Source organism: Salvia splendens, chromosome 6 (genome assembly GCF_004379255.2).
Source record: "Salvia splendens isolate huo1 chromosome 6, SspV2, whole genome shotgun sequence".
Lineage (NCBI taxonomy): Eukaryota > Viridiplantae > Streptophyta > Magnoliopsida > Lamiales > Lamiaceae > Salvia > Salvia splendens.
The window spans coordinates 9,824,870-9,846,834 of record NC_056037.1 but is presented as its reverse complement, the minus strand read 5'-3'; the positions used below and the strand labels follow the sequence as shown (position 1 = coordinate 9,846,834).

General features: G+C 35.8%; 3 protein-coding genes across 3 annotated transcripts; 1 reads left to right on the top strand and 2 right to left on the bottom strand.

Annotated features, from left to right (window-relative positions):
* Window positions 1–1,211: 1,211 nt before the first annotated feature.
* Window positions 1,212–4,869, bottom strand: LOC121806595. Its single transcript, XM_042206704.1, has 9 exons — window positions 4,654–4,869; window positions 3,473–4,080; window positions 3,159–3,347; window positions 2,988–3,079; window positions 2,774–2,833; window positions 2,612–2,681; window positions 2,322–2,525; window positions 1,862–2,213; window positions 1,212–1,627 (listed from the first exon to the last, which is right to left on the bottom strand). Exons 2-9 carry the CDS (start codon window positions 4,076–4,078, stop codon window positions 1,554–1,556), a joined length of 1,647 nt encoding a protein of 548 aa, XP_042062638.1. The 5' UTR covers window positions 4,079–4,080; window positions 4,654–4,869; the 3' UTR covers window positions 1,212–1,553.
* Window positions 4,102–7,158, top strand: LOC121808757. The gene is made up of 4 exons (XM_042209339.1): window positions 4,102–4,116; window positions 6,451–6,731; window positions 6,812–6,850; window positions 6,918–7,158. Exons 1-4 carry the CDS (start codon window positions 4,102–4,104, stop codon window positions 7,072–7,074), a joined length of 492 nt encoding a protein of 163 aa, XP_042065273.1. The 3' UTR covers window positions 7,075–7,158.
* Window positions 7,159–7,198: 40 nt separating this feature from the next.
* LOC121808342 (protein MEI2-like 2) lies at window positions 7,199–13,995 on the bottom strand. The gene is made up of 13 exons (XM_042208767.1): window positions 13,643–13,995; window positions 12,731–12,811; window positions 12,514–12,654; window positions 11,961–12,424; window positions 10,628–10,786; window positions 10,421–10,537; window positions 10,151–10,302; window positions 9,924–10,015; window positions 8,907–9,831; window positions 8,749–8,833; window positions 8,600–8,668; window positions 8,339–8,518; window positions 7,199–7,835 (listed from the first exon to the last, which is right to left on the bottom strand). The coding sequence occupies exons 2-13, from the start codon at window positions 12,756–12,758 to the stop codon at window positions 7,725–7,727; spliced, it is 2,523 nt and encodes an 840-aa protein (XP_042064701.1). The 5' UTR covers window positions 12,759–12,811; window positions 13,643–13,995; the 3' UTR covers window positions 7,199–7,724.
* Between the last annotated feature and the right edge of the window lie 7,970 nt (window positions 13,996–21,965).

Genomic DNA, 21,965 nt, shown 5'->3' with positions numbered 1-21,965 from the left:
CCACCGGATACCCTTGGTAATTACTGAAAAAAAATCTATAATAACTACTCTTTTTAAGTGGTATTTTGACCATGAGTATTTTAACCGTATTTTCTTCCGTTATGCAGGAAAAAAAATTAATTAATGTAATTAATAACACCACATAAAACTAACTCCATCAACATAAATTAATGTCTTTCCTAGTCTCCTTACACTTATCGAAAATCATCATTCTAACTAAGGAAATGAGCAAACCTTTGTCCACATTTATGAGGAAATTAAGGTTTGATGAGTGACCTTTCATTTGCGTTTCTCATACATATTTATACGTTCTAAAGTGACACATACTTTCCATTGTTGCAATATCTATCGAAAATGGCAATATTCAACATTTTATCATCACTAGTACTGTTTCTCTGGTTAGAAAATATAATGCAGAAAATAAAAGATTATTGCAGAAAGTAAAAGACGGGGAGAACTTTAAAGACTACATTGGGAATGACTTGAATTAATTATCTCAATAGTTACACAACCTTTTATAGGCTCTAATTCTAGCTATACATAGAAAATATATTATAATTTCATAAACCTCTTTTTGGTTTAATTTTCCATAATCTTTAATTGATTTCCTTCCTTATTCTTGTCATAACTTCATCTCTTGGCTTCTTGTTCTCCAATTAATTGATTTCCTTATTCCAACACTCCCTCTCAAGTTGAGTATCGAGTTTTTCGACACTTAACTTGAACGATCTTTAGTTTGATGAATAATTTATACTCGTATTTAAGAGTTCTTCAATTTCCATTGATAGTTTATGCTCGTATCATATAGCTTTTTCAATTCATCATAGATAATTTATACTCGTATCAAAGAGTTATTGAAAGTTTAGACTCGTTTCAAGGAGTTCTTCAATTTTTTGTTGACGGTTTTAACTCGTGTCAAGGAATCAATCTAGACAGTTTTAACTCGTGTCCGGGAGCTTGTGTAAACAGTTTTTACTCATATTTAGGAGCTATCTTAGGTAGTTTTAGCTCGAATCTAGGAGTCATCTTAGACAGTTTTAACTCATATCAAGGAGTCATCTTAGATAGTTTTAGCTCGTATCTAGGAGCCATCTGAGACAGTTTTTACTCTTGTCGAAGAGCTCATTTAGATAGTTTTGACTCGTGTCTGGGAGCTAATTCTGACAGTTTTGACTCGTGTCGAGGACCCTAATTCAGAAAGTTTTGACTCATGTCGAGGAGCTAATCTAGACAGTTTTGACTCTTGTCGAGGAACTAATCTAGACAGTTTTTGCTCGTAAGAGCCAATTCTTGTTTGATTGAATTTAATTTGCAGTCCAAAGCTTAATTTTGGGTTTTTCCGATAACATGTCCTCCGACGGTCTCTTCTCATCCCTCCGACGCCTATTCACTTCCTATCGGTGAGACTTCTCCGGTCACTAATTGATCCATCAATTTGCTGTCAAGGCACCGCGACTCATCGACGTGCACCGCAACTCATCGATGTGTGGGTTGCGCCTTTGCAGCTTTCTCGCGCTCTCATCATCGGTCATCTTTGGCCTTCAAGACCTTGCCTACTGCGGCCCAGGGAGAAGGGCCACATCCCTTTGTTCGAATGTCATCGGCTCCTCTTCTGGCAAGCTCGTGCCTGGGGGATGTATATAGCTTTTTAGTCACTAGCATTTTGCAGATGTATTTATTCGCAGTTTGTTGTTTTTTTTAATAAAAATGAATCTTTGAATTTGCATTCCCATAGTAAAATTTCTCTTTTTAACACATATTTTCCGATTATAATATAGTAACTGAAACATCACCAGAAAAATGTGGAGTATGCATCGAGAGACCTTGCATACACATTAGTCAAGGAGAACAAAATTCTCACCATTAACAAATATCTCTGCAGCATTAGAAGATGTTTTGGAGTTCTTTCTCACTTGAGCATGAGATTCAGCTTCCTTCTGAAACATCTTCACCAGTTCTTGAAGCTCCAGCTTCCTCACCTCTGCCTTCTCTTCAGTCAACGGCCGTTTCAGTCCAAGATAGATCAGCCCGATTCCTATCAGCACCGCTCCTAACAAGACAAGACCACCAGAGAACACGGCAAATGCATAAGGGGCACCCCCAGATCCTGGAATCCCATCCACATTTATTCCAAACAGCCCGGTGATGATGCTGAGAACTAGGCCGCAGCCTCCAAAAACTCCAAGGTTATGCTGCACGTGGAGGCTCTGATCCTGAAAATTACCATCACATGTGATGAGCATTGCAATAGCATGTTTTTTCATGAGGCGGAGACTTAATTATGTATCTCAAGGCCTCATATTGAGTTCAAAGGCTAGAACCTGCAAACATGCACGAACAGTGCTCTGCATGACATCTTGTATTGTAAACAAACGACCTCGGACTGCTTCTTGTTCCTGAATCATTTGCCTTGTGCTTTTTTTCATGCCCTCAAGCATAGTTCTTGCAGCATTGCCACGAATGTGTTGGAGAAGCTCGAACAGTATCTCCTCCCTCGCGTGTAAAGACCATTTTACTCTGATTACCTGTTGAGGTTATTTGGTCATCTCTTCTGACCGAATATTTTTATCAAGGTAGTAAAACAGGGCTTTTCATGTTGCCTGCAGCATACCTGTGTTGAAAGTCTTCGAATTTCTTGGTTTAGAATTATGCTGAACATATGCATGTCTTCATAAGTTCTCCTGTTAAAAATTTACAGTGTTTCTTCTTTACCAAAAGTAGTTCTTTCCAAGTAAAAGCAAAATCTTACTACACTATCAAATAAAGATATTACCTATTCATGAACTTCAATTCAATCTCATCAGCAGCCCCAAAAATGTATTTGCGAAACAATCTAGAAAGATCAACACTTGCAATCATCAAAGCGAAACATGTGACACATTAACCTCTAGCCACATATACAATTGAGGCATACGAGAAGTTCATGTGATGCTGAAATTATAAAAAGTAAAGATGGCATTATTTAGCAACAAGGAGAAGACATCGACCTGTCATCCCAGCGAGCAAGGCGGCAAGCAAGTAGAGCTATAACTTCATGACTCGTTCGTGGTGTGTTGCTACATCCAGCTGCAAGGAGTTCCTGATTCAACAATAGCATATAACCATGAGATGATTCAGAGAAGGTTGAGTTTTAACATTAAAATGAAGCATTGACAGACCTGAACTTCGGAAACACCCAACACGTTAATGTTTGAAGACGAGCCTTTGACATGCAATGCAGTCAACAAGAAGTTCTGTGCTTGCCAAGATCGTATGACAACCGGGATGTCATCTTCATCAGCATTAGGATCCCCGACTGACTGCCCTAACAGCTCAAACAGAAGCCCTCCAGCAACTCTAACAGGAACCTAAAAATTGAGGTATGTTTCCAGATTATTTAGTACACACAGAAACATAACAAATTTTAAAAACAGAAATGAATGACGATTAAAAGGATATGTAATTGATCAGTGCGCAAGTAAGCCAATAATACCTCGTATAAAAGGTGCTTCATCCGTTCGCTTATCAACTTGCTTTCGTCTCTCAATGCAGTGCTGATCGCAGGATGCAGCCACTGAGCGTTGCTCAACCATGAACTGATAAAAGGGCAGCCTGCATCCACATGGCACCACCATGTGGGGCCCACAGGACGCTCCCAGTAAGGAGCTGCAACATCTGCTACAGCCACGTCATCCTCATCATCTAGCTCAACAGATTGGGACGCCCAAACAGCATCAACTTGCAATGTCTGAAGTAGCTGAGATATCCTTTTCCACCCGATTGGTATCCAGTAATTCCCAAAAGATCTCTCACGCGGATGAAAACAGCCTAAATGATGCTCGCGTCTCTGAGATTGCTCGTCTAGAGCATCAACATCATAAGCGTCTGTATCTCCATATACACCATTCTGTGACTTGTCAACAGCACTAGCTTGCGAAGACTCGACTTTCAAGCCAGTCCCTGAATGATGAGGTTTTCTATTACCCCGTATGAACTCAAAAGCACATATTAGTCCATCCGTCCACAACTCATTACCCAGCGAAACATCCCTACACGACTGCTGTTTGTGACTTTCTTGTTTCTTAGGATCATTGCTCATTGCTGCCACATTATGAAAAGTAAATGCAGAAAATAAAGGTTACTTAGGATCATTACTTAGGCATTGAAGATGTGACTAGTTGAACAATTAGGCAGACATTTACCCATAAACACGAACTTATCACAACTTAAACTGTGACAGAGCATCAGAATAAACGTAAAATTCACAAAGAACAGCAAGAGAGAAACGACCACACTCCCTCGCTCTTTCCCTACCCTAATGATTCTTCTACACATCAACAAATATGGAACCAATCAACCAATTACAAGTGAAATTGCAACTATGAAATGAGCATATGCTACATCATAAGTGAATTGATTCCATCCATGCCTTAACTGAATTTGCCCATCGAAAGATTAAATTGTTCAATGGATTCATAACATCGAGATACAGCTTAACAAAAATTGCAGCGATATTTTACTAACTATGACGAACTCAATTATGATCCAAGATTCAAAAACATTACCACCACAAAATTAAACTAAGAAAATCGCATAATTAATTAGTAAAAATATCAGCAGCATAGTAAATAAAGGCAGGCTTTTCCGATATAAACTTTGTCTTGATTTTCATACCAGAGATTGGAGGAATTTGCTTGGGTTCTATTTCAAGAAATCAAGGATCTTTATGAATACTCTGTCATGAAAACTTGGAAGTGAATGTACAGGATTACAACAGATTCTAAGCGGTTCGGAATTAGGATTGTGCCTCGCCACTCATAATAGTACTCTATAAAATATTTATATTTTGCACTTATAATTATAAACTTCAAAAAAACAAAGAGATGATGGATAATGATGATGTGACGATGAATAAAAAATAAAATCAAAAGACGTAAGTAACTAAAATACTATCAGCATATCTTATGGGAATGTGAAGTTTCTCAACCTAAGTAGCACCATTAATTTTTATATTCTGAGTTCTGAAGTCTCTTTTTAGAGCATCCACGATAGCGCCTAGCGCACCGCCTAGCCGAGCGCCGGCGCTAGGCGGTGCGCTAGGTGATCTATTGCAGCCGCCTAGCGGATTTCGCGAAAAAAAACCGCCTAGCGCTAGGCGCTATTGCAGTGTCTGGATCGCCTAGCGCGAATTTTTAATTTTTTTTTTGTTTCCGAAACACTATATATACGCGACTTGCATGTCATTTTCATTCGCACCATTTATATTAACGAGTACTCTCTCTATCTAAATTTCTGTACAAGATCAACAACGGTAAATGAATCTCAACAACGAGCCTACTTCAGGGAGTAGCGAATCTCAAACTCCCCCGATCCCCGTGGGAGGTGGATGGAGTCAGGGAAGCCGACGGGAGTAGAGGCGGCGGCGACGGAGGCGGAGGCGATGGTGGCGACAGCGACGGAGGAGACGACGACGGCGACGAGGAGTGAATTATTGTACTTTTTTAAAAATTATTGTAATTTTTTTTTAATTATTGGTACTTTTTAAAATTTTAATAGTATTATTAATGTTTCTTGTATATGTCTCGTAAATTAAATTTCGTATATTGTGTGATTGTTAATTATTTCATTTTGTATATATTTGTTAATAGTGATGTGGATATTATGTGGCTAGGCTATTGCTGGGCTATTTGCTTGTTTTGATGATGTGGCAGAAAGATTTTTAATGCTGATGATGTGGCAGTGGCTAGGCTATGGCTTGGCTATTCCTATCGTGGATGGCTTTAGCACCATTAGCTTTATGATTTGAAATCCCAAGTGGATACAAAAGTCAAGATCCCATTTTAATCCCCTAGCATAAAAAGAAGCATAATAGTACTAAGTTACTAACAATTAACAAATGCACAAATATACAACATTGGAAGAATTAGCTTGTAGAAATTTGGACATCAATTGGTCAAAAAGTTCATAATTAGGTTAGGATTTTGAAATATCTAATTGTCACCAAATATAACTTTTACCAAAGTTAATACATGCTCATAGGATAAAGTATAGCTGCAATTATTAAGATCTATCAAGAATCTCTTTTTTAAATAAATAATTGTTCATTTTCTCTCTATTTTCCCTCTTTTTTATTTTTAATTCCAAAGTTAACTGACAATTTTGTTAAAAGTGTTGCATTTTACAATAATAGAAGTAGTGATTTGCTATCAAAATCATGGCTAATTAGTAAATTTATATTGTTCTCTTGATAGAGGATGATTATTAAATGTATATACAATTGATATATTAAAACACCATTGAAATATATAGGCCTATGAGCTAAAAAGGCCAATATCTGAGGGTTAGTTCTTTCAAAAATAACAATTTAGCAATACTTTTGTCAATTAAAAAAATTTTGTGGCCAGTATTGTTCTTTTCAAAGTAACGTGACATGAAGTATCTACGTACTAGTAATTACTAATTTTATCCTAGGAATTCCCTAATATTACATTATTCATATTTACCATCACCACTCCTCCATCTACTGCCGCGGGGGAGCTGGGGCGTCACCAGCATCTCCGCCACAACAGCAGCATTACAGGCTGCACTGGACTATGCCTGTGGCCACGGTGGCACAGACTGCTCCCCCATCCTGCCCGGGGGAGGCTGCTTTGCCCCGATCAACCTCCGCCACCACGCCTATTACCAGAGGAATCCAATCCCCAGCAGCTGCAACTTTGCTGGCTCAGCCGTTACAACAAGCACTCATCCAAGTCACTCACTCTACCCACATTTATTTATATAAATATATATTTAAAATGATGATGATGATGATGATGATATGCTAATGCAGGTTATGTGACATGCCACTAGCCCACTGCCCATCTCTAAGGTGAGATTCTACTCCTTTTTTCTTTAAGAGGTGAAAATACTCATAAGCCAACACGTCAAACTCGCAGCACAAGTTCATCGGTGTTGAACACGAGTAGCTCGATTGGAACCCATGTTTTCGGGGCTGGTCCAGTCCCTCCCTCTCCTACTGCAGCTGCCCTGCCTAACTCTTGTATACATGTACTGCAACTCTTGGCACTACTTCTGTCAGTTCTACCTAATTAGTTTAGAAAGCATTACATGTCACATGTGGTGCAATCGAAAAACTTGAAAGTTCTGTTATTTTGCAACAATTGAAATTGTAACTTACAATTAGCCCAAAAAATTATTCAAGAACATAGTACAACTGATGTTGTAAAAAACAAATATCATTAAAAGCGTGCGTTATAAGCATAAGTTAAGCCCACAGTAAACAATAAAGCGTTGACGCCCCCTACTGTACACTTGGTCGAAACAGCACCATGCCTACATACCTCCGACTCTCTAAACTACTATACAATGACGAAATCAGTCGAAAGTCGAGCAGAAATAAAGAGGAAGCTAAAAGTCTGGAAAGGGGAGAGCCAATATATTTAAGGATGAAGAAACGCAGAGCTGAGCCTACCCCCGTGCACTGCTTCATCTTCCTCCAGCTACCGGAATACACACAGACAAAACGGCGGCGCTTCCTCATTAAATATATTCTTCCACGAGATAAAAAAAAAACCGAGTATCCACTGCAAAAATCAGAGGACACTGCCCTAGTAGAAGTGTAGTCATATGCACAATTGACCTTGACTATCAATAGAAACATGTTTTATATGCAAAAATATACAGAGTTAGCGCCTATTTTCCCTGAATTCTTATCAGGAGTCAAGTGACCTTCCCAGCTCAGTTCAGCTTCCGAAGATGTCTGAATCACCCCTCGGACTGTCAAGAGAATCTCCTAAGTAGGACCCATCGGGCTGACGGATAAAGATGTTAAGATTGCCAGATGGGAACAGTTCCTGAGCATCCCAAACACGACTTTATATCAGGCTCTCCGATGAGCAATAATTATCACATAAAGATGGGCAAACAAAATTGTAAAAGGATAAAGATCTAAATCTATCCCAAACTATCACTATTTTCTGGAATCACTATTTCTCAAATATATCTCAGACTATGGACTTTGACCATTAATACCCAAAAGTATTGGAAACCATGCAAATCTATCACTGGAACGAATTTCTCAGTGCTTAATAGCTTAGTAGGACCCTTGTATTTTCACCATTAAAAAAACAATAATTTATGTGCCAACTGCTTTAAATCGACAGCGATTCTGCATGGCTTTCAAGTACCCAAAAAACCTATCTGATTATAGATCTGCATAGTTTTCCATAGCTTGGGTATTAATTGGTCAAGGTCGATAGTTTGGGATCAATTTGGAAAAATAGTGATAGTTTGGGATAGATTTGATATAGTAAAGACTTCAAAGAAATCAAGCACCAATGTTGATGTTGTAACGTACCAGATCACCAGTCCCTTGGCTCTCCGATTGGAAGACGATTGGCCGGCAACGCTTGTCTTCATTCATCAAACTCGAATTCTGAAAGTGAGACACGAGAGCAATCTTTCCCTGAATTCTTGCATACGCCAAAGAAGCGACCTTTTCACTATTGAATTTTTCCCATTTCTTTCCATTGAATGCCTGCAATGATCAACAACTTGCAATTAGGCACGCCTTATTAAATGTCTAAGTGACCATGGAACAATTAGACTGAACACGAACCTCATAAAAGGTGATGATGTGTGAAGGCGATACCATATTGATGAAGGCATACCCAACATTGCATTTATTCTGGTTGAAACAAAATAAATTAATTTCCATTTTCAAGATTACTAAAATAGGGGGAAAACCCTAATCCACCACAACATTACCTTAAAATCGATTGGCAAATAGAGAAAATCGTATGTGCCCTTATGGGTTTCATCGATAGCAGCCAGTAGCATCTTTGAAGTATACCTAAGATCGGATAGAAGAAAACATTAAGAAAAAAGACGCCGGAAATACCACAGAACAAATCTCAAGTTCTTACTTGTTTGGTATGTTCTTAATCATCAACGTAGTTCTGCTATCTTCACCACTCATAATCTTCTCCAAATCTAGTTGATACTGCTTCTTGTTATCCATTTGGCCTCCACTCTCAACCCTTCTACTACGAGCACGATCAATCATCCCATCATTGTTGGTGGCTCCGAAAGAACTGTTCCCGTAATATAAAGGGCCATTTCTTGTCATAGACATCACTCGGGAACCAGGAGAACCACTATCAGTGTAGTTTCCAGCAAAAGTAACTCCTACATTCACAGCCCCAGGGACCCCGATATTCATGCCATGGCTCCCACCATTGCGTCCAAAATTTGTTACACCAAAAGCTGCCTGGTTTATGTATGAAGTTTCTGGAGAATCGGGAAAAAAGCCAAGATGCCTTTCCAGTTGAATACCAGAAGGAGCAGATCCAACGTGGTGGTGTGACCCGAGAAATGAACCACGCTGACTAGGGTAGGGGAAACCGATTCCCTGACCACTGGATTGAAAAGGACGGGCCTTCAAAGATGAAGACCATGCCGATGAATTGGCATGGTCAGACTGGACAGAGGGACTTCCCCAAAGAAACTGAGGACCAGAAAGTGTACCGATGCTAGACGGCTTGGAATAGTCAAACGGTGAGACGGGCCCGGGACTGGAGCTCAAGTTTGGATCAGGAATCGAATAATGATCCTGAAAAGCCACTCCTTGGCCATTGTTAGCCTTATTGACGACCTGGTTTTGGGTCATCCTTCCTGGATCTTTACCAATTGGCGCAATTTTCACAGGATTAGATGCATGGGACGGGAGAATAGAAGCCAACCCCGTTAAGTGGCTGCTCCCCACAGGACTCAGACTTCCTAACTTTGGCGTCGTACTATAACCATGCAGTGAATTTCGCTCGACTGGACTGCCATAATTGGCCCAGCTACCTGCAAAGATCTTTTTATCATTTTGACTCGCACAAAACATAAAAAAGTGATGGAAAAAATAATTGTTTAGAGTGTGGGCACCAAAGACATGCCTGGAGGAGAATCAGCTAAAGGAGAACCAACTTGGTGAAGGAAAGCCCGGGCTTCATCTTGATCCTGTTCCTGACTAAGCTGCTGCATTAAGCTGTGCAAAAAAAGGAAACAGTACCACTTTACTAGATCGTGATGGATTTCCATAAGGGCTAACAAAAAGTAAAAGATCCAAAACTCTTTAATGATTCATAGTATATCTTTTTTTCTTAATGAATAGAGGGTGCACCTCCGACGGGCACCACCAGGCCGGCTAGGTTCAAGCTTTATGCGTTTTCCAGCTATATCACTTCTGTTTAAAGCCTTTAGAGCTGCGTCTGCAGCTCGAACATCATAAAACTCGATAAATTTATGGTGCCGTTTATGAGGCGTCTCTCTTATCTGCATTTAATGCAACACACGAATAGTTCAGTCAACATAAGTGGAGGAGCTCCCATGAGCAAAAAAAACATGTAATGAGCTCAAGAAGAGCGGTAATTTCTTGGAAATGTAGTAGTACCTCCTTAACTTCGCCATAAGCTCCAAATATTTGGCGAAGGTCATCATTGGATACGGATGCATCCAAATTGAACACCACCAAAGTGCCTTGGTTAACATCCTTTTCCGATGGGTTATCCTGAAAAGAGCAGGAAACGATTGTTGATAGAAGGTTATTCACTCAGCAACATGTTACGTTGATAAAATGAAATGGTATTCAATTCCATACCTTAGGAATCGAAAAATGAATATCAAGTTTTCTTCTTCTCAAAGGCTTGCTCTGTAGTGCAGGCATTGCAGTTCGGGCAGCTCTGATATCATAGTATGATATCATCACAAATCCCCTGTGTTTACATGCAGTGTAAAGAGTTCTGATATCTCCAAATTGCTATTTGAAGGAAAGGAAAAACAAGAAAGAAAAGAAAAGGTTGTAACATGTCAGAATAACAGATAAAAAGTTTAATAGGAGTATCATAAATGAATAATAACTTTAGAAGGAAATCTATTGTAAATCAAAATATAAAAAAAAAACAACTTGGAACAGCAGTAAAAGATAAAATTAGGAGCCAAACTACATTGGTCTAATCAGGAAGGTTTCACTTAATTTCGTAAAATCTGTCTCGACAGTGGCTGCAAACCGACCTTAAATGTCGAACCCCGATAAAAAAAAGGCAATCAAACTGAGATAAATATAGCGCTAACTCGCTAGCACATTAAGATTCATAGAAAGTAGTTATTTTGTGCTTTGGACATTAAGAAGAAGTATCAAATCTATCAAAGTTGGATCCAGATACCAGAAATATGATTGGCAACATGGACTGATGGAACGGGATCAGGAATGATAAGACTGCTTGAGTCTTATCAGCAACAAAGTTTTCAATCAATTTTGGTATTAACGAGACCGTTGTTAGCTATCAGCAGCTTCAAACATTTAAGGGGCTCCTTCACCAAGATTATGATGGTAAAACAAACAACTTCATTTATGAAGGAGTTGCTCTTTCATTTATATGTGAGCATGAGGTATAGATAGTAGCACAAAAAAAAGGCACGGGAAAGCTCTATGAATTATCTAATACAGTATACTAGTAAGAATTACCATAGATGACCACTCAACTAATTCTTTTAAAAACTACCAGAAACAAATATTTCACCCATCTCCATAGGCCAAAAGCTGTTGATTATGTTTTCCTACATTATCTATCATCTTATTTACATGATGTATTAGAAATTGTAACCCTTCACAACATTATCATTTAACCTATATTTCGAAAACTCCACATATCTTAAGTATTTTGGATGGCAACCAGCTACTATAAAGGGATTTGAGTGTCACGCTCTCCCATGCATCTAAGCGTTACAAATTACCATTTACATCTTCTATTAATTAGCCAGATGATAGAAGTAAAAGGCAGTGCACAACAGCACTAAAGATACATATCTGCGAATATAGCTGAAAAATAACTTAGGCAAAAAGCAAGCACAGTATGAAAACGGTCAGTGTCAATTTTAGAGAGATGGGGTGCTAGCGCATATAAATAATCTTTAAGATTAGCATTCAATACCTCAAAGAGAGACTTCAGCTCTGAGTCCTCCACATTACTGTTGATATTGCGAACAAATAACGTCCTTGACGGGTGCTCTCCATATGGATGTTCGCCACTAACAGCTGCAACACCATTTGTGAAACCAAAAGGAGATATGGTACTTCCACTAATACCTTCCGACATGCTTAACCTCGATATACCATTAATCAGATTCTCATGACTTTCAGATTCAATTTCCAGACCCCCTCCACTTCCAAAAAAGTCGTCATCCAATTCCTCAAGTTGAGTTGGTAACCCACTAAGGTCGAAATCATCCATTAGGCCAGCAAAGAGTTCGTCTTCATCACCAGGAAGAAGATTCCCCATGGTATGTGGTTCAATATCTTCAAGCGGATCCTTAACTTCATCAGCTACACGACCTTTAGTACGACTAGGGAAGCCATCATCAATGGATCTCACTCGTTCAGATTCACTAAAATTAACTGAAGATCAAAAGGCCCAAGCTAAGAGCTTATTACAAAAAGTAATTGAAAAGGCACAACTTGTTAGTAACATATTTGATTTTGCTCACATTTCATGTGTGGGAATACAGGCAACGAGGTAGAAAACAAACTAGCATCGGTAGATGTGTGATACGCTCTGGTATCATTCGGAAGTTTCCATGCAGTTTTCTCTTTATCAGAAACACCCATGAAAGGAGCTTTAGAAGGGCCTACAGATAAATATTGAAATAATGGTGGGATGAATGCATTAAAATCAAATACATATAATGGAGACTTTACACTTACCAGCAAAAGGATTTTTGGATTGCTCCATTGAATTCACTTTATGCAAAAACAGCTAATTGGCAATGAAGTATGATGCCGGCTCTGGATTAGGAAAGTTCATAAACAAAATAGAAACCAGAAATGATCAGCATGGTCAATCACACTTAAGTGCACCAACCAAAATAGAAGCAATGGATATCTGTTTAAACCTAAACATCAAAATGAAACTTTGCAATAAATCTACTAACATAAGAATCAAATAAAGAAACTTGTTTTAGAAACAAACTCGACATACATGCAGGCAATAAAGTACTAGCACATGCACATAAAGCAAATTCAATGACCTACAAAGTGAAACACAAAAGTAACAACACGAAGCAGGAAAATCAATTATCAACCCTATCGATGACTCGAAAACAATTGAGCAAAAAATAAAAAATATATAGCAAAAAAGAAAAAATGAAACTATGATCACAGCCAAATTAAAATTTTCACTTGGATCAAGACACTAATTTCTTTGAACGGGGATTATCGGCTCGATACCACAATTTACAAATCAAACTGAAGCAACTAATATGCATGAAGATCAACTCCGCACAGTAAAATTAAAGACCAAAACAGAAATATGCAAAAATGATAAATTCCCCAAATCACGAAAACATAGAATAACAATTCATGCAGTCCCCTTGAAATTGACGACTTACCACTCCTCCACATGCAAAAACCTAATGGAATCGAATAAAGGATCCTAGGTTTAGTACTGTAAACCACATAAAAATGGAAGCTTTACCAGAAATCAATCAAATTATAAATTTTGCCAACAAGCCCACACCTTAAATCGCGAAAATAATAGAGAATCACAATAGAATAAAAACCCACATCAATTAGTGACAAATTCCCGAAAATGTTACAGAGAGAGACGAAAGATAGTACCTCACGAACAAGACTGCTAACTGCCTAAAAAAGAAGATGTGTGTGTGTGAGAGAGAGAGAGAGGCCCCAAAATAAAAGAAGAGAAAACAAAAATCTAAGGCTGGGTGGAAAGATAGGTCGAAGGGAGTGTAAAGAAATGAAATTTACAAGAAACACAAAACCCTCAGAGTGAGAGTTTCGTAGAAGCAGAGGAATTGTTTTCTTCTACTCTTTCACTTCCTCCTCTACCGCCGGGAAACCAGTGGAGTGGTTTTGAGAGACAAACGGAACAATTTTGAGAGAGAACCAAATGGAGAATGATTGGATGGAAAAGATGGTATCGTACTTGTCTGATTCCAAACAGTAATTGTTTATTAGATCTTTGGTAATGTATTCAATGGCCAAAAATTGGAAATTAATTGTTTTCAATATTTGATTTCGTAAGTTCTGTTTGGGATTGGAAAATAGTTATATTTGATTTCGTAAGTTCTGTTTGGAATTTGGATGGGGCTAGGGACTCAAAAAATAGGTTATTGGTATTGTTATCGTTACGAGATCATTGAAGTATCCGCAACGGTATCCTATTATGCCGTCTAGAGGGTACCCAATAGCATCTGCGACCATTATATCGACTTGAGGGCCAACACTGGCGACTCTCAACATGGGGATATCATGTATGTGGCATGTGGGCTGAAAATGGTTGCACGCGCCGTCTCAATCAATCATTATGCGTGCACACTCATATTCTTTTGCTAATCTTTAATTTAGATTTTATTTATTTTATATTAAAGTTAGAAATAAGTAAAAATCGGTCGTATCAATTGGGAATGGTCGCGTTACCATTTTTCTCCTTTTTCCAACCCCTTTTACAACTTATCTTCTTTCTCCCACTTGTCGTTTCATTTGCACCGCCGAATCACTTTTTCTCTACGTTCTTCTCAAATTTATCTTTCAACTTCTCATTTCTAATGCTTCAATTTTTTTTTCAAATGTCAACATGTCAGAACTCTCCTACTCTCATGAGCAATATTTCCCTCCAACAATATGCTCCATATTGTATAGGACAATGAGTCGATTTAAATGGTTGGTTATGTATTTGACATAAACAATATGTCAATATTGGAGTTGGCTCAACTCACACACTCATATTCTTCTTGCCTCAACTCATCATTTACCATGTGTCTCGACATTATACAGCTATTCGGTGAAGTGGAGAGTCCCAACACAATCTATGTGTTTCGTACACTGCAGATGAAATCATGAGGATCTTTACAATGTATAGCAGGACAATCTAAGGTAATCTGCCGAAAAAAAAGATTTGCAAAGAATAGGCAAAATGTGGGGGGAAAGTGAAGGAACTTAGTTGTTTTAAGTTGATATAATAGTGTATAAATATTTTTATTACGTATAGCACATTATAGATGATGCTATAATACGCAAAATCCAAGTTACAGAAAAGAATCAATCCTCAAATCTATCAATATAGGATAACCAAACCCATCAAGGTTAAGGCCTTTGTTTATTTGGAATCAACAAATAGTAATATAATTCCAAATTTGTTACAAAGCTCATAATATTTTCTACTTGCAATATATATGAAGCATATACTAGTGTTAATTAGCAAAATTTGCTATAATTATAAAATTGAAGACCACATATTTTTGTAAGAATTCAAATTTATATTGGTCAACATTATCATCCATCCTAATTGGGCCTTACCATTTTTGGGCCCACTAGTGTAGCATAGAAAACAAAATTATTTTATGGCATGTTTCTGCACCTTATATTTGCCACAAAACAAATGAAGCCCAAAATTAGTTTAAGAATTAACCATCTACGCATCCACCCGAGCAAGTTTATTAAATAATTTTATGATTTTAATTAATTATATTTTTAATTTAAAATGTGTAATTTTCCGTGTTATTTATTTAGTGAAAAATAGAATTACAAATTAAATGAATTAATAATGAATCAGAAAAAATTAAAACTATGAAAATTGTACTTGCTGTTTTGTGTTTCATGCTTATGGGTGTGGTTGCACAAATTGCAAATTGGTATGGTGTTGTGCTCGTAAACGTTGCCAATATCCTTATAATTAATGAGTTAAAAAAAAACTTAAGGCCATATATTTCCCTTCATTACGTGAACGGTGAATATATCCATAATTATAATCTATAGTCAGTGAACATCGATCACACGAAATGAAACAATATTAGTAATATGTAAAAGGCCTATTGCTATTGAAAATATTTTCTACGGTGAAATCCATAAATAAATCTTGAGCTATTTAGAGACTAGCTAGCTTACAAAATGCATCTCGCAAATAAATAAAATAAACATTGATATTTCCTTTTCAATCTATTGTCGGAAAAGGAAAGCCACTTATCTTAATGGCTCCATTAACTTTATTGAAATTTATACACACCCATTTATACAAGCAAAGGTGACTAGATTGAAATCTCTATGACCAAGAAAAATATATTCCTGTTACCAAAAGCATGATAAAAGGAATCAGTGTCACTTGCTCCCCTTACGTCTCACTTGTTGGGTTACAAACTCATCCCACATCGGATGAGTGAGGGAAGTTGGAAGATGTATATAATTCCTGTCCAACCCCAATTAGTTTGAGGCCTTTTGAGAGTGACCCAAAAATAAATCCGTGCGGGCTTGACCCAAAGCGGACAATATCAAACTAATGTTGCAGTCGACGATCCTAACAAGTGGTATCAGAGCCCAGGTGGCTATGGGTTGTGCCTAAATGAGCCCCGGTTAGGGTCGGGCCCTGAAGGACTCGGGTTAGAGTCGGGCCCAGGATGACCCAGGGGCCAGGGCTGGAACAACCCATGTTCGTGTCAACTGCGTTCCCGATGTGGTCTCGGTTTGAGGAGAGGTTTGTTGGGTTACAAACTCATCCCACATCGGATGAGTGAGGGAAGTTGGAAGGTGTATATAATTCCTGTCCAACCCCAATTAGTTTGAGGCCTTTTGGGAGTGACCCAAAAACAAATCCGTGCGGGCTTGACCCAAAGCGGACAATATCAAACTAATGTTGCAGTCGACGATCCTAACATCACTGTGATCCACTTTTACTTTTAGTTTGTCTCATTCAAAATAACTCATTATTAAAAATAGAAACTCTTTTTTCTTTACTTTATCCGTATCTCTTACTTTATTCTCTTTACCTACCAAATAAAAATAAAACTGCATAAAATTTCGTGTCTTATAAAGAAGAGATCATCTTCCTAGAGATGGAGAGAGTATTTTTTACTAGTACTATAAAGTGGTATTATACCACATACAATACATTTTACACTGTCGTAAAACCCCAATACTCTACCATATGCATATAAATATGGGTGGTTTTAATCAGACCAATGGTTTGGAATCGCCGATTACGATTCACAACCAGAACTAGCATCTGAAGGTTCAAACATAACCGTGTTAACGGTTCAGGCAATCTGGTTACAAGTCTGCCCCTTAACCAGCGGTTTCATGGGAGTCAAGGTGCGCAGAGCTAGGTGTTAGGCGTGGCGGCCTAGAGAGGAAAACAACAACTGATTCTGATAAAAAAAATCGACCATTATACTGCAAATTTTACTTTTTAAAGTTTTTTAAATTAAAATAGTACAACATACAATATGATCCTTAATTTCAAACATTACATCATAATTTACTTAATAAATTATTAACTAAGGATATAATAATAATAATAATAATAATAATAATAATAATAATAATAATAATAATAATAATAATAATACATAAATAATTATAATCAATGGCAGTTCGGATAGATGTGTTAAATTTATATAACCAAAAATAACTTCAAACATGTTTTTTGTTAATTTATCTTCCCTACCAAATATGCACTTAGTGTAATGGCTATTAGTTAAGTATGATCTACAAGTAAAATTCACATTAAGATTTCAAAAATTAAGTGCATTCAAATTTTCAACAATTATATTAAGAATTATTTAATAAGTTATATTTATTGATAACATAATAATAATTATAAATAGTAATGAAATATAACTGTTTTTTATTAGTTGTTATGTTCTTCGTTAAATGATTCATCATTTTTTTTCAGAAAAAATCAACACCTTTAATCTTTCTTACTTTATTCTTACTTATTAATATTTTCTTTATATAATTAACTAAATATCATTTTCTTAAATATGAGAAAAATATATCTTATCTAACAATCGGTGGAGGAAGCTAGTTCTATTATTAAGAAAATTAGGAAAGAAGAAACCTGGTAAGTCGCACAACTTTTCTTGTTTTAGGAATTCTTATTACTAGTACTTTCTTTGTTGAATAAAAAATCAAATAAACATGATAAAATTTGAATACCTTTTTCAGGGCAAAAAGATTATTTTCTCGTGCTTAATTTAATTCTAGCCGTTTTTATGTATTTCAGCGTCCGAACACAGCATTATAAGTCCTTTTATAAAAAAGCAATACTTTAATGGCAGGCAAATATTCATACAATCAGCTTCCACAATGTCTCGATTTAGCTCGAGTGGAATTTCAACTTTTTTTGGTAACTTTTTTTGTTCAATTTTCTTTTCTCATAAAAAATACTTGATCTAATCCCAGCTTTTGGCTAGTGTAGAATCTCGCAGATTTGGATTTATGCTGTGTATCCACTCTTATATTATAGTAGTGTTTTATTTTTGTATAGGCCAAACATATAGTAGTAATTAATTACTTTATACATAAATCAAGTAGTCTCTATTATAATTTTACCAGCAACTATAAATTATTTTATCAATTATAAGTTTCAGTTTAATTTTGTTATATACTAATTCTTTAAGATTATAGAACCACTTAATTAAGATCGATAAGCTATATTGATCAAACTTCCACAGTTCAACAACGGATGAGAATATTAATTTATAATTCAATCAAATTGATAATATTGTCGTTTTGATAATATTCAAATCCAGATCAATATATAGTCTTATGGTACTAAACATGATATTGCTACGTAGTACAAGTGCATATATTTATTTTAATTACATGGTCGTTCAATTTGCAAGATTATATTTCATTATTAAATTACATATAGAGTATTTATGTTTAGTTCATAAAATAGTCTCACAATTAGTTATAGTCACCTCTCTCTAATTAAAATTAATTCCACAGTTTTTTAGATGGATAATCATATAATAATAAGTCACCCTAAACGAACGGCACCGTACATGCATTATTAAATGAGAGATGCTTCCGACATCTCTTTTGTTCCTCTTTCATAGTATTATATATATCCAGCTATCACAAAACTAGAGTGCTAACGAAATCTTGTTAGTTAAGAAATCACAACTTAAATAAACATAAATAAAAAAAAATGAAGTGGGAATATATATTAATGTATTATTAGATGAGAGAGACGATTCGACTTGTCTTTTGTTCCTCTTTTCGTAGATTTTGCTTTACAACAATATTTTCTTCACTTGTTTACATATAGTATATATAATGAGTGGTTCAGAATTGACATGTTTATACTTATATAAAGCACGAGACATGCAATAGGTCTTAATCACAAAAATATATGGTTTAAATATTATTTATGTATATGCATAGTCGTAATTGTATATAATAAGTGATCTACTTTTTCCATCGCACAACTAAAACAACTTTTTCGTAATAGTGATTGATGGCCTCGAAACTATATTGTATTTTGCACTTAACCTATATTTTATTACAGACTTGATCTTGAGTTCTTTCTAAGGCCTCGAGCTGTGGAATTTTTACACATGAAATTATGAAAATAATACTGCAAGCGATAGATAACATAACTCAACAAGCATTAATGTTATGTGATTAATTATATACTCCATATAAAAACATAGTATTAAAAATATGCAAAACCATCTGTTGTTCTTGTTCACGAATATATAATATTGCTATTAGAGAGAAAATGTATACTAGCACCAATGAATTACTATGTCTTTTTCATGCATGTGTGGGTGTATTCATGCCAAGTTATTTCTCGATTAATAGATCATTTGCTCAAGTACAAGAGCTATGAGACAAGATAAGAACTGTATAACTACTAGTACTACATATATACTACTACTCCATAATATTTGTAATTGAAGTGCTATCTCTTGTTTTATTCATAACTTTTAAGTGTAAAACTATGTTGGTGTAACTTGAAAACACATTAAAAGGGGACAGATGTTAAGGGCATCAAATATTAATAATGGTAAAGACGACATAAAATTTATAGTACTGTATGTTTTTCAAGTTCAAACCATCCTTACAAGCAAAGAAACTGCTTTGTTGGATGATATGATATGACACTAAATCTACTTTTTCTTTATTAAAAAGTTGTACATTATTGCACTCTTTAAATGTGTCAAGCAAAACGTAGCTAACATGAAAACTTTAATTGTATATTATCTAATTTTAATTCGAATCATGATGTATTTCACAGTGAAATGATCTCTCATGATAAAACTTTAATTATATATCTGTATCTAACATGTCAAATAATTAATCAAAGTACAAACATAAATACCTACTCCTATTATATAGTTTCATGCCTAACTGTCAAAGTAATGCAATCAGAAAATTCTATTAAAACTTAAATTGGTTTTCGTTACCTAGTGACTTACTTGTTGTTAGAGATATTGTGTTTAAAATTTTCTTGCAGTCCTTGCGTCGAATAAGTTAGATTAAGCTTATTTTTTCTCAGTTAATAGCTCTGACTATCATCCTAAAATAAAACAAACTCGAAAGTCAAAATTATGTAGATTGAAAGAGGAATTTAGATATAGTTCTCATAGTTGATAAGTTGAACGTTGCTTTAGAGACACCACGTTCACATGTACCTGTTGCCAGGGGCGGACGCAGAAATAAATATCGATAGTGGCTGAGATTTCTAAATTTTATATTAATGTATATTTTTTAGTAATTTAAATAATTTGTAGGGGCTTTTACATTAGATTTCACACTAAATTTGACTAAATTTTTTAAAAAAATCAATAGAAAAGAATATTTCATTGAGGGCTTAAGCCCCTCCCTTCTTCTCTTTGGGTCTGCCCATGCCTGTTGCTTCCGCTTTGAATGCGTTTAAGGAAACATATAACAAGTGACGCAAAGCTAATGATGGAGAATTGTTACATCTTGGCTTCTATCTTAAATGTGCTTCAACATCGGTATCAAGCTATGCATGCAAGTACTTAAATTACATTAAACCTTAAGCCCCTCCCTCCTTCATAATCATGAATAAGATTATGAAGGATGACTCATCTATGAGTGATCATGTCCTCAAGGTGATGGGTCATCTCAATAAGATAGAGATATTGGGAGGAGTAATTGGTCCATAATCCCATGTTGATTTCATTCTCCAGAGTTCATGCGAGTTATTTCATATCCATAAAACTTGTTTTTTATGGATATTTGATTGCATTTAAAGTTGCTTGCGTTACTGAAAAATATGATACATATAATTGTCGTGGTATTATGAAAATAATTTATACACTATAATACCTTCGCAATCCACCCAATAAGAAGAATCTTACAACACATCAGGCTTCTTCTTGAAAACGGAAGTCTCCTTATATAATGAACGAAACATTTTAATGGCACCTCAGACTTGACCATGCTACTTCAAGGGGAATGCAAAGGTTTGTGGACCACTCTCTACTTGAGGGACATATTACATTTCTTAATGTAATATAAAAAGCAAGATCAATATTGGACTCCCTCTGTTCTATGTTTTATGTTATTTTGAACATTTTTTTATACAAAATTTTAAAAACTTATATATAATAAGTTAAATAAACATAATATTAATATAAGATAAAGAAGAGAATAAATTCAGAGATGGATATTTTGTTTTTAGCCCTAAAGAGAATTATTTAAGTAAGATAAATAAAATAAAATAAAATAAAATAAAATAAAATAAAATAGACTCAGGTAACATAGTATGAAGGGAGTACTAACTTTTTGCTACCTCCGTCCATAAAATAGACTAATTTTACCATTTTGAGCTGTCCACCAAAATTGAACTAATTCTAAAAATAAGAGTTTTAAAAGAATAGTAATTCTACACATCATTCTAATGTGGACCTCACAATCCACTAAGGGGCCGTTCGGTTGCTATGTTACGCCTAAATAAGGGATTAAATCTGGGTTTATTTGTGTGTTTGGTAGTTATTTTACCAAACTTAATAGCCCGTGTTTTATATCCGGTCCGCACAAAGGCCACTGAAAATCCTATGTTTCACTCATATTTGTAACTACCCAAAATCCTATTTATCATGGAAGTCTAGTTAATTTTAGCAAAATACAATTTTACCCATCAAAATTTCTAACCCTAAACCAAAATATATGT

Excerpts from the sequence above, each read along its gene's own strand:
- LOC121806595 (XM_042206704.1), bottom strand. The coding sequence starts at position 4,078 with ATGAGCAATGATCCTAAGAAACAAGAAAGTCACAAACAGCAGTCGTGT. Across the intron at positions 3,080-3,158 it reads TGGGTGTTTCCGAAGTTCAG|GAACTCCTTGCAGCTGGATG; the intron begins GTCTGTCAATGC and ends TTGTTGAATCAG. Across the intron at positions 1,628-1,861 it reads TGCAGAGATATTTGTTAATG|GCACGAGCTTGCCAGAAGAG; the intron begins GTGAGAATTTTG and ends TACATCCCCCAG.
- LOC121808342 (XM_042208767.1), bottom strand. The coding sequence starts at position 12,758 with ATGGAGCAATCCAAAAATCCTTTTGCTG. Across the intron at positions 12,655-12,730 it reads ATCCAAAAATCCTTTTGCTG|GCCCTTCTAAAGCTCCTTTC; the intron begins GTAAGTGTAAAG and ends ATTTATCTGTAG. Across the intron at positions 8,669-8,748 it reads ATTTGCCAATCGATTTTAAG|AATAAATGCAATGTTGGGTA; the intron begins GTAATGTTGTGG and ends TGTTTCAACCAG.
- LOC121808757 (XM_042209339.1), top strand. Across the intron at positions 6,732-6,811 it reads TACAACAAGCACTCATCCAA|GTTATGTGACATGCCACTAG; the intron begins GTCACTCACTCT and ends ATGCTAATGCAG. Across the intron at positions 6,851-6,917 it reads GCCCACTGCCCATCTCTAAG|CACAAGTTCATCGGTGTTGA; the intron begins GTGAGATTCTAC and ends TCAAACTCGCAG.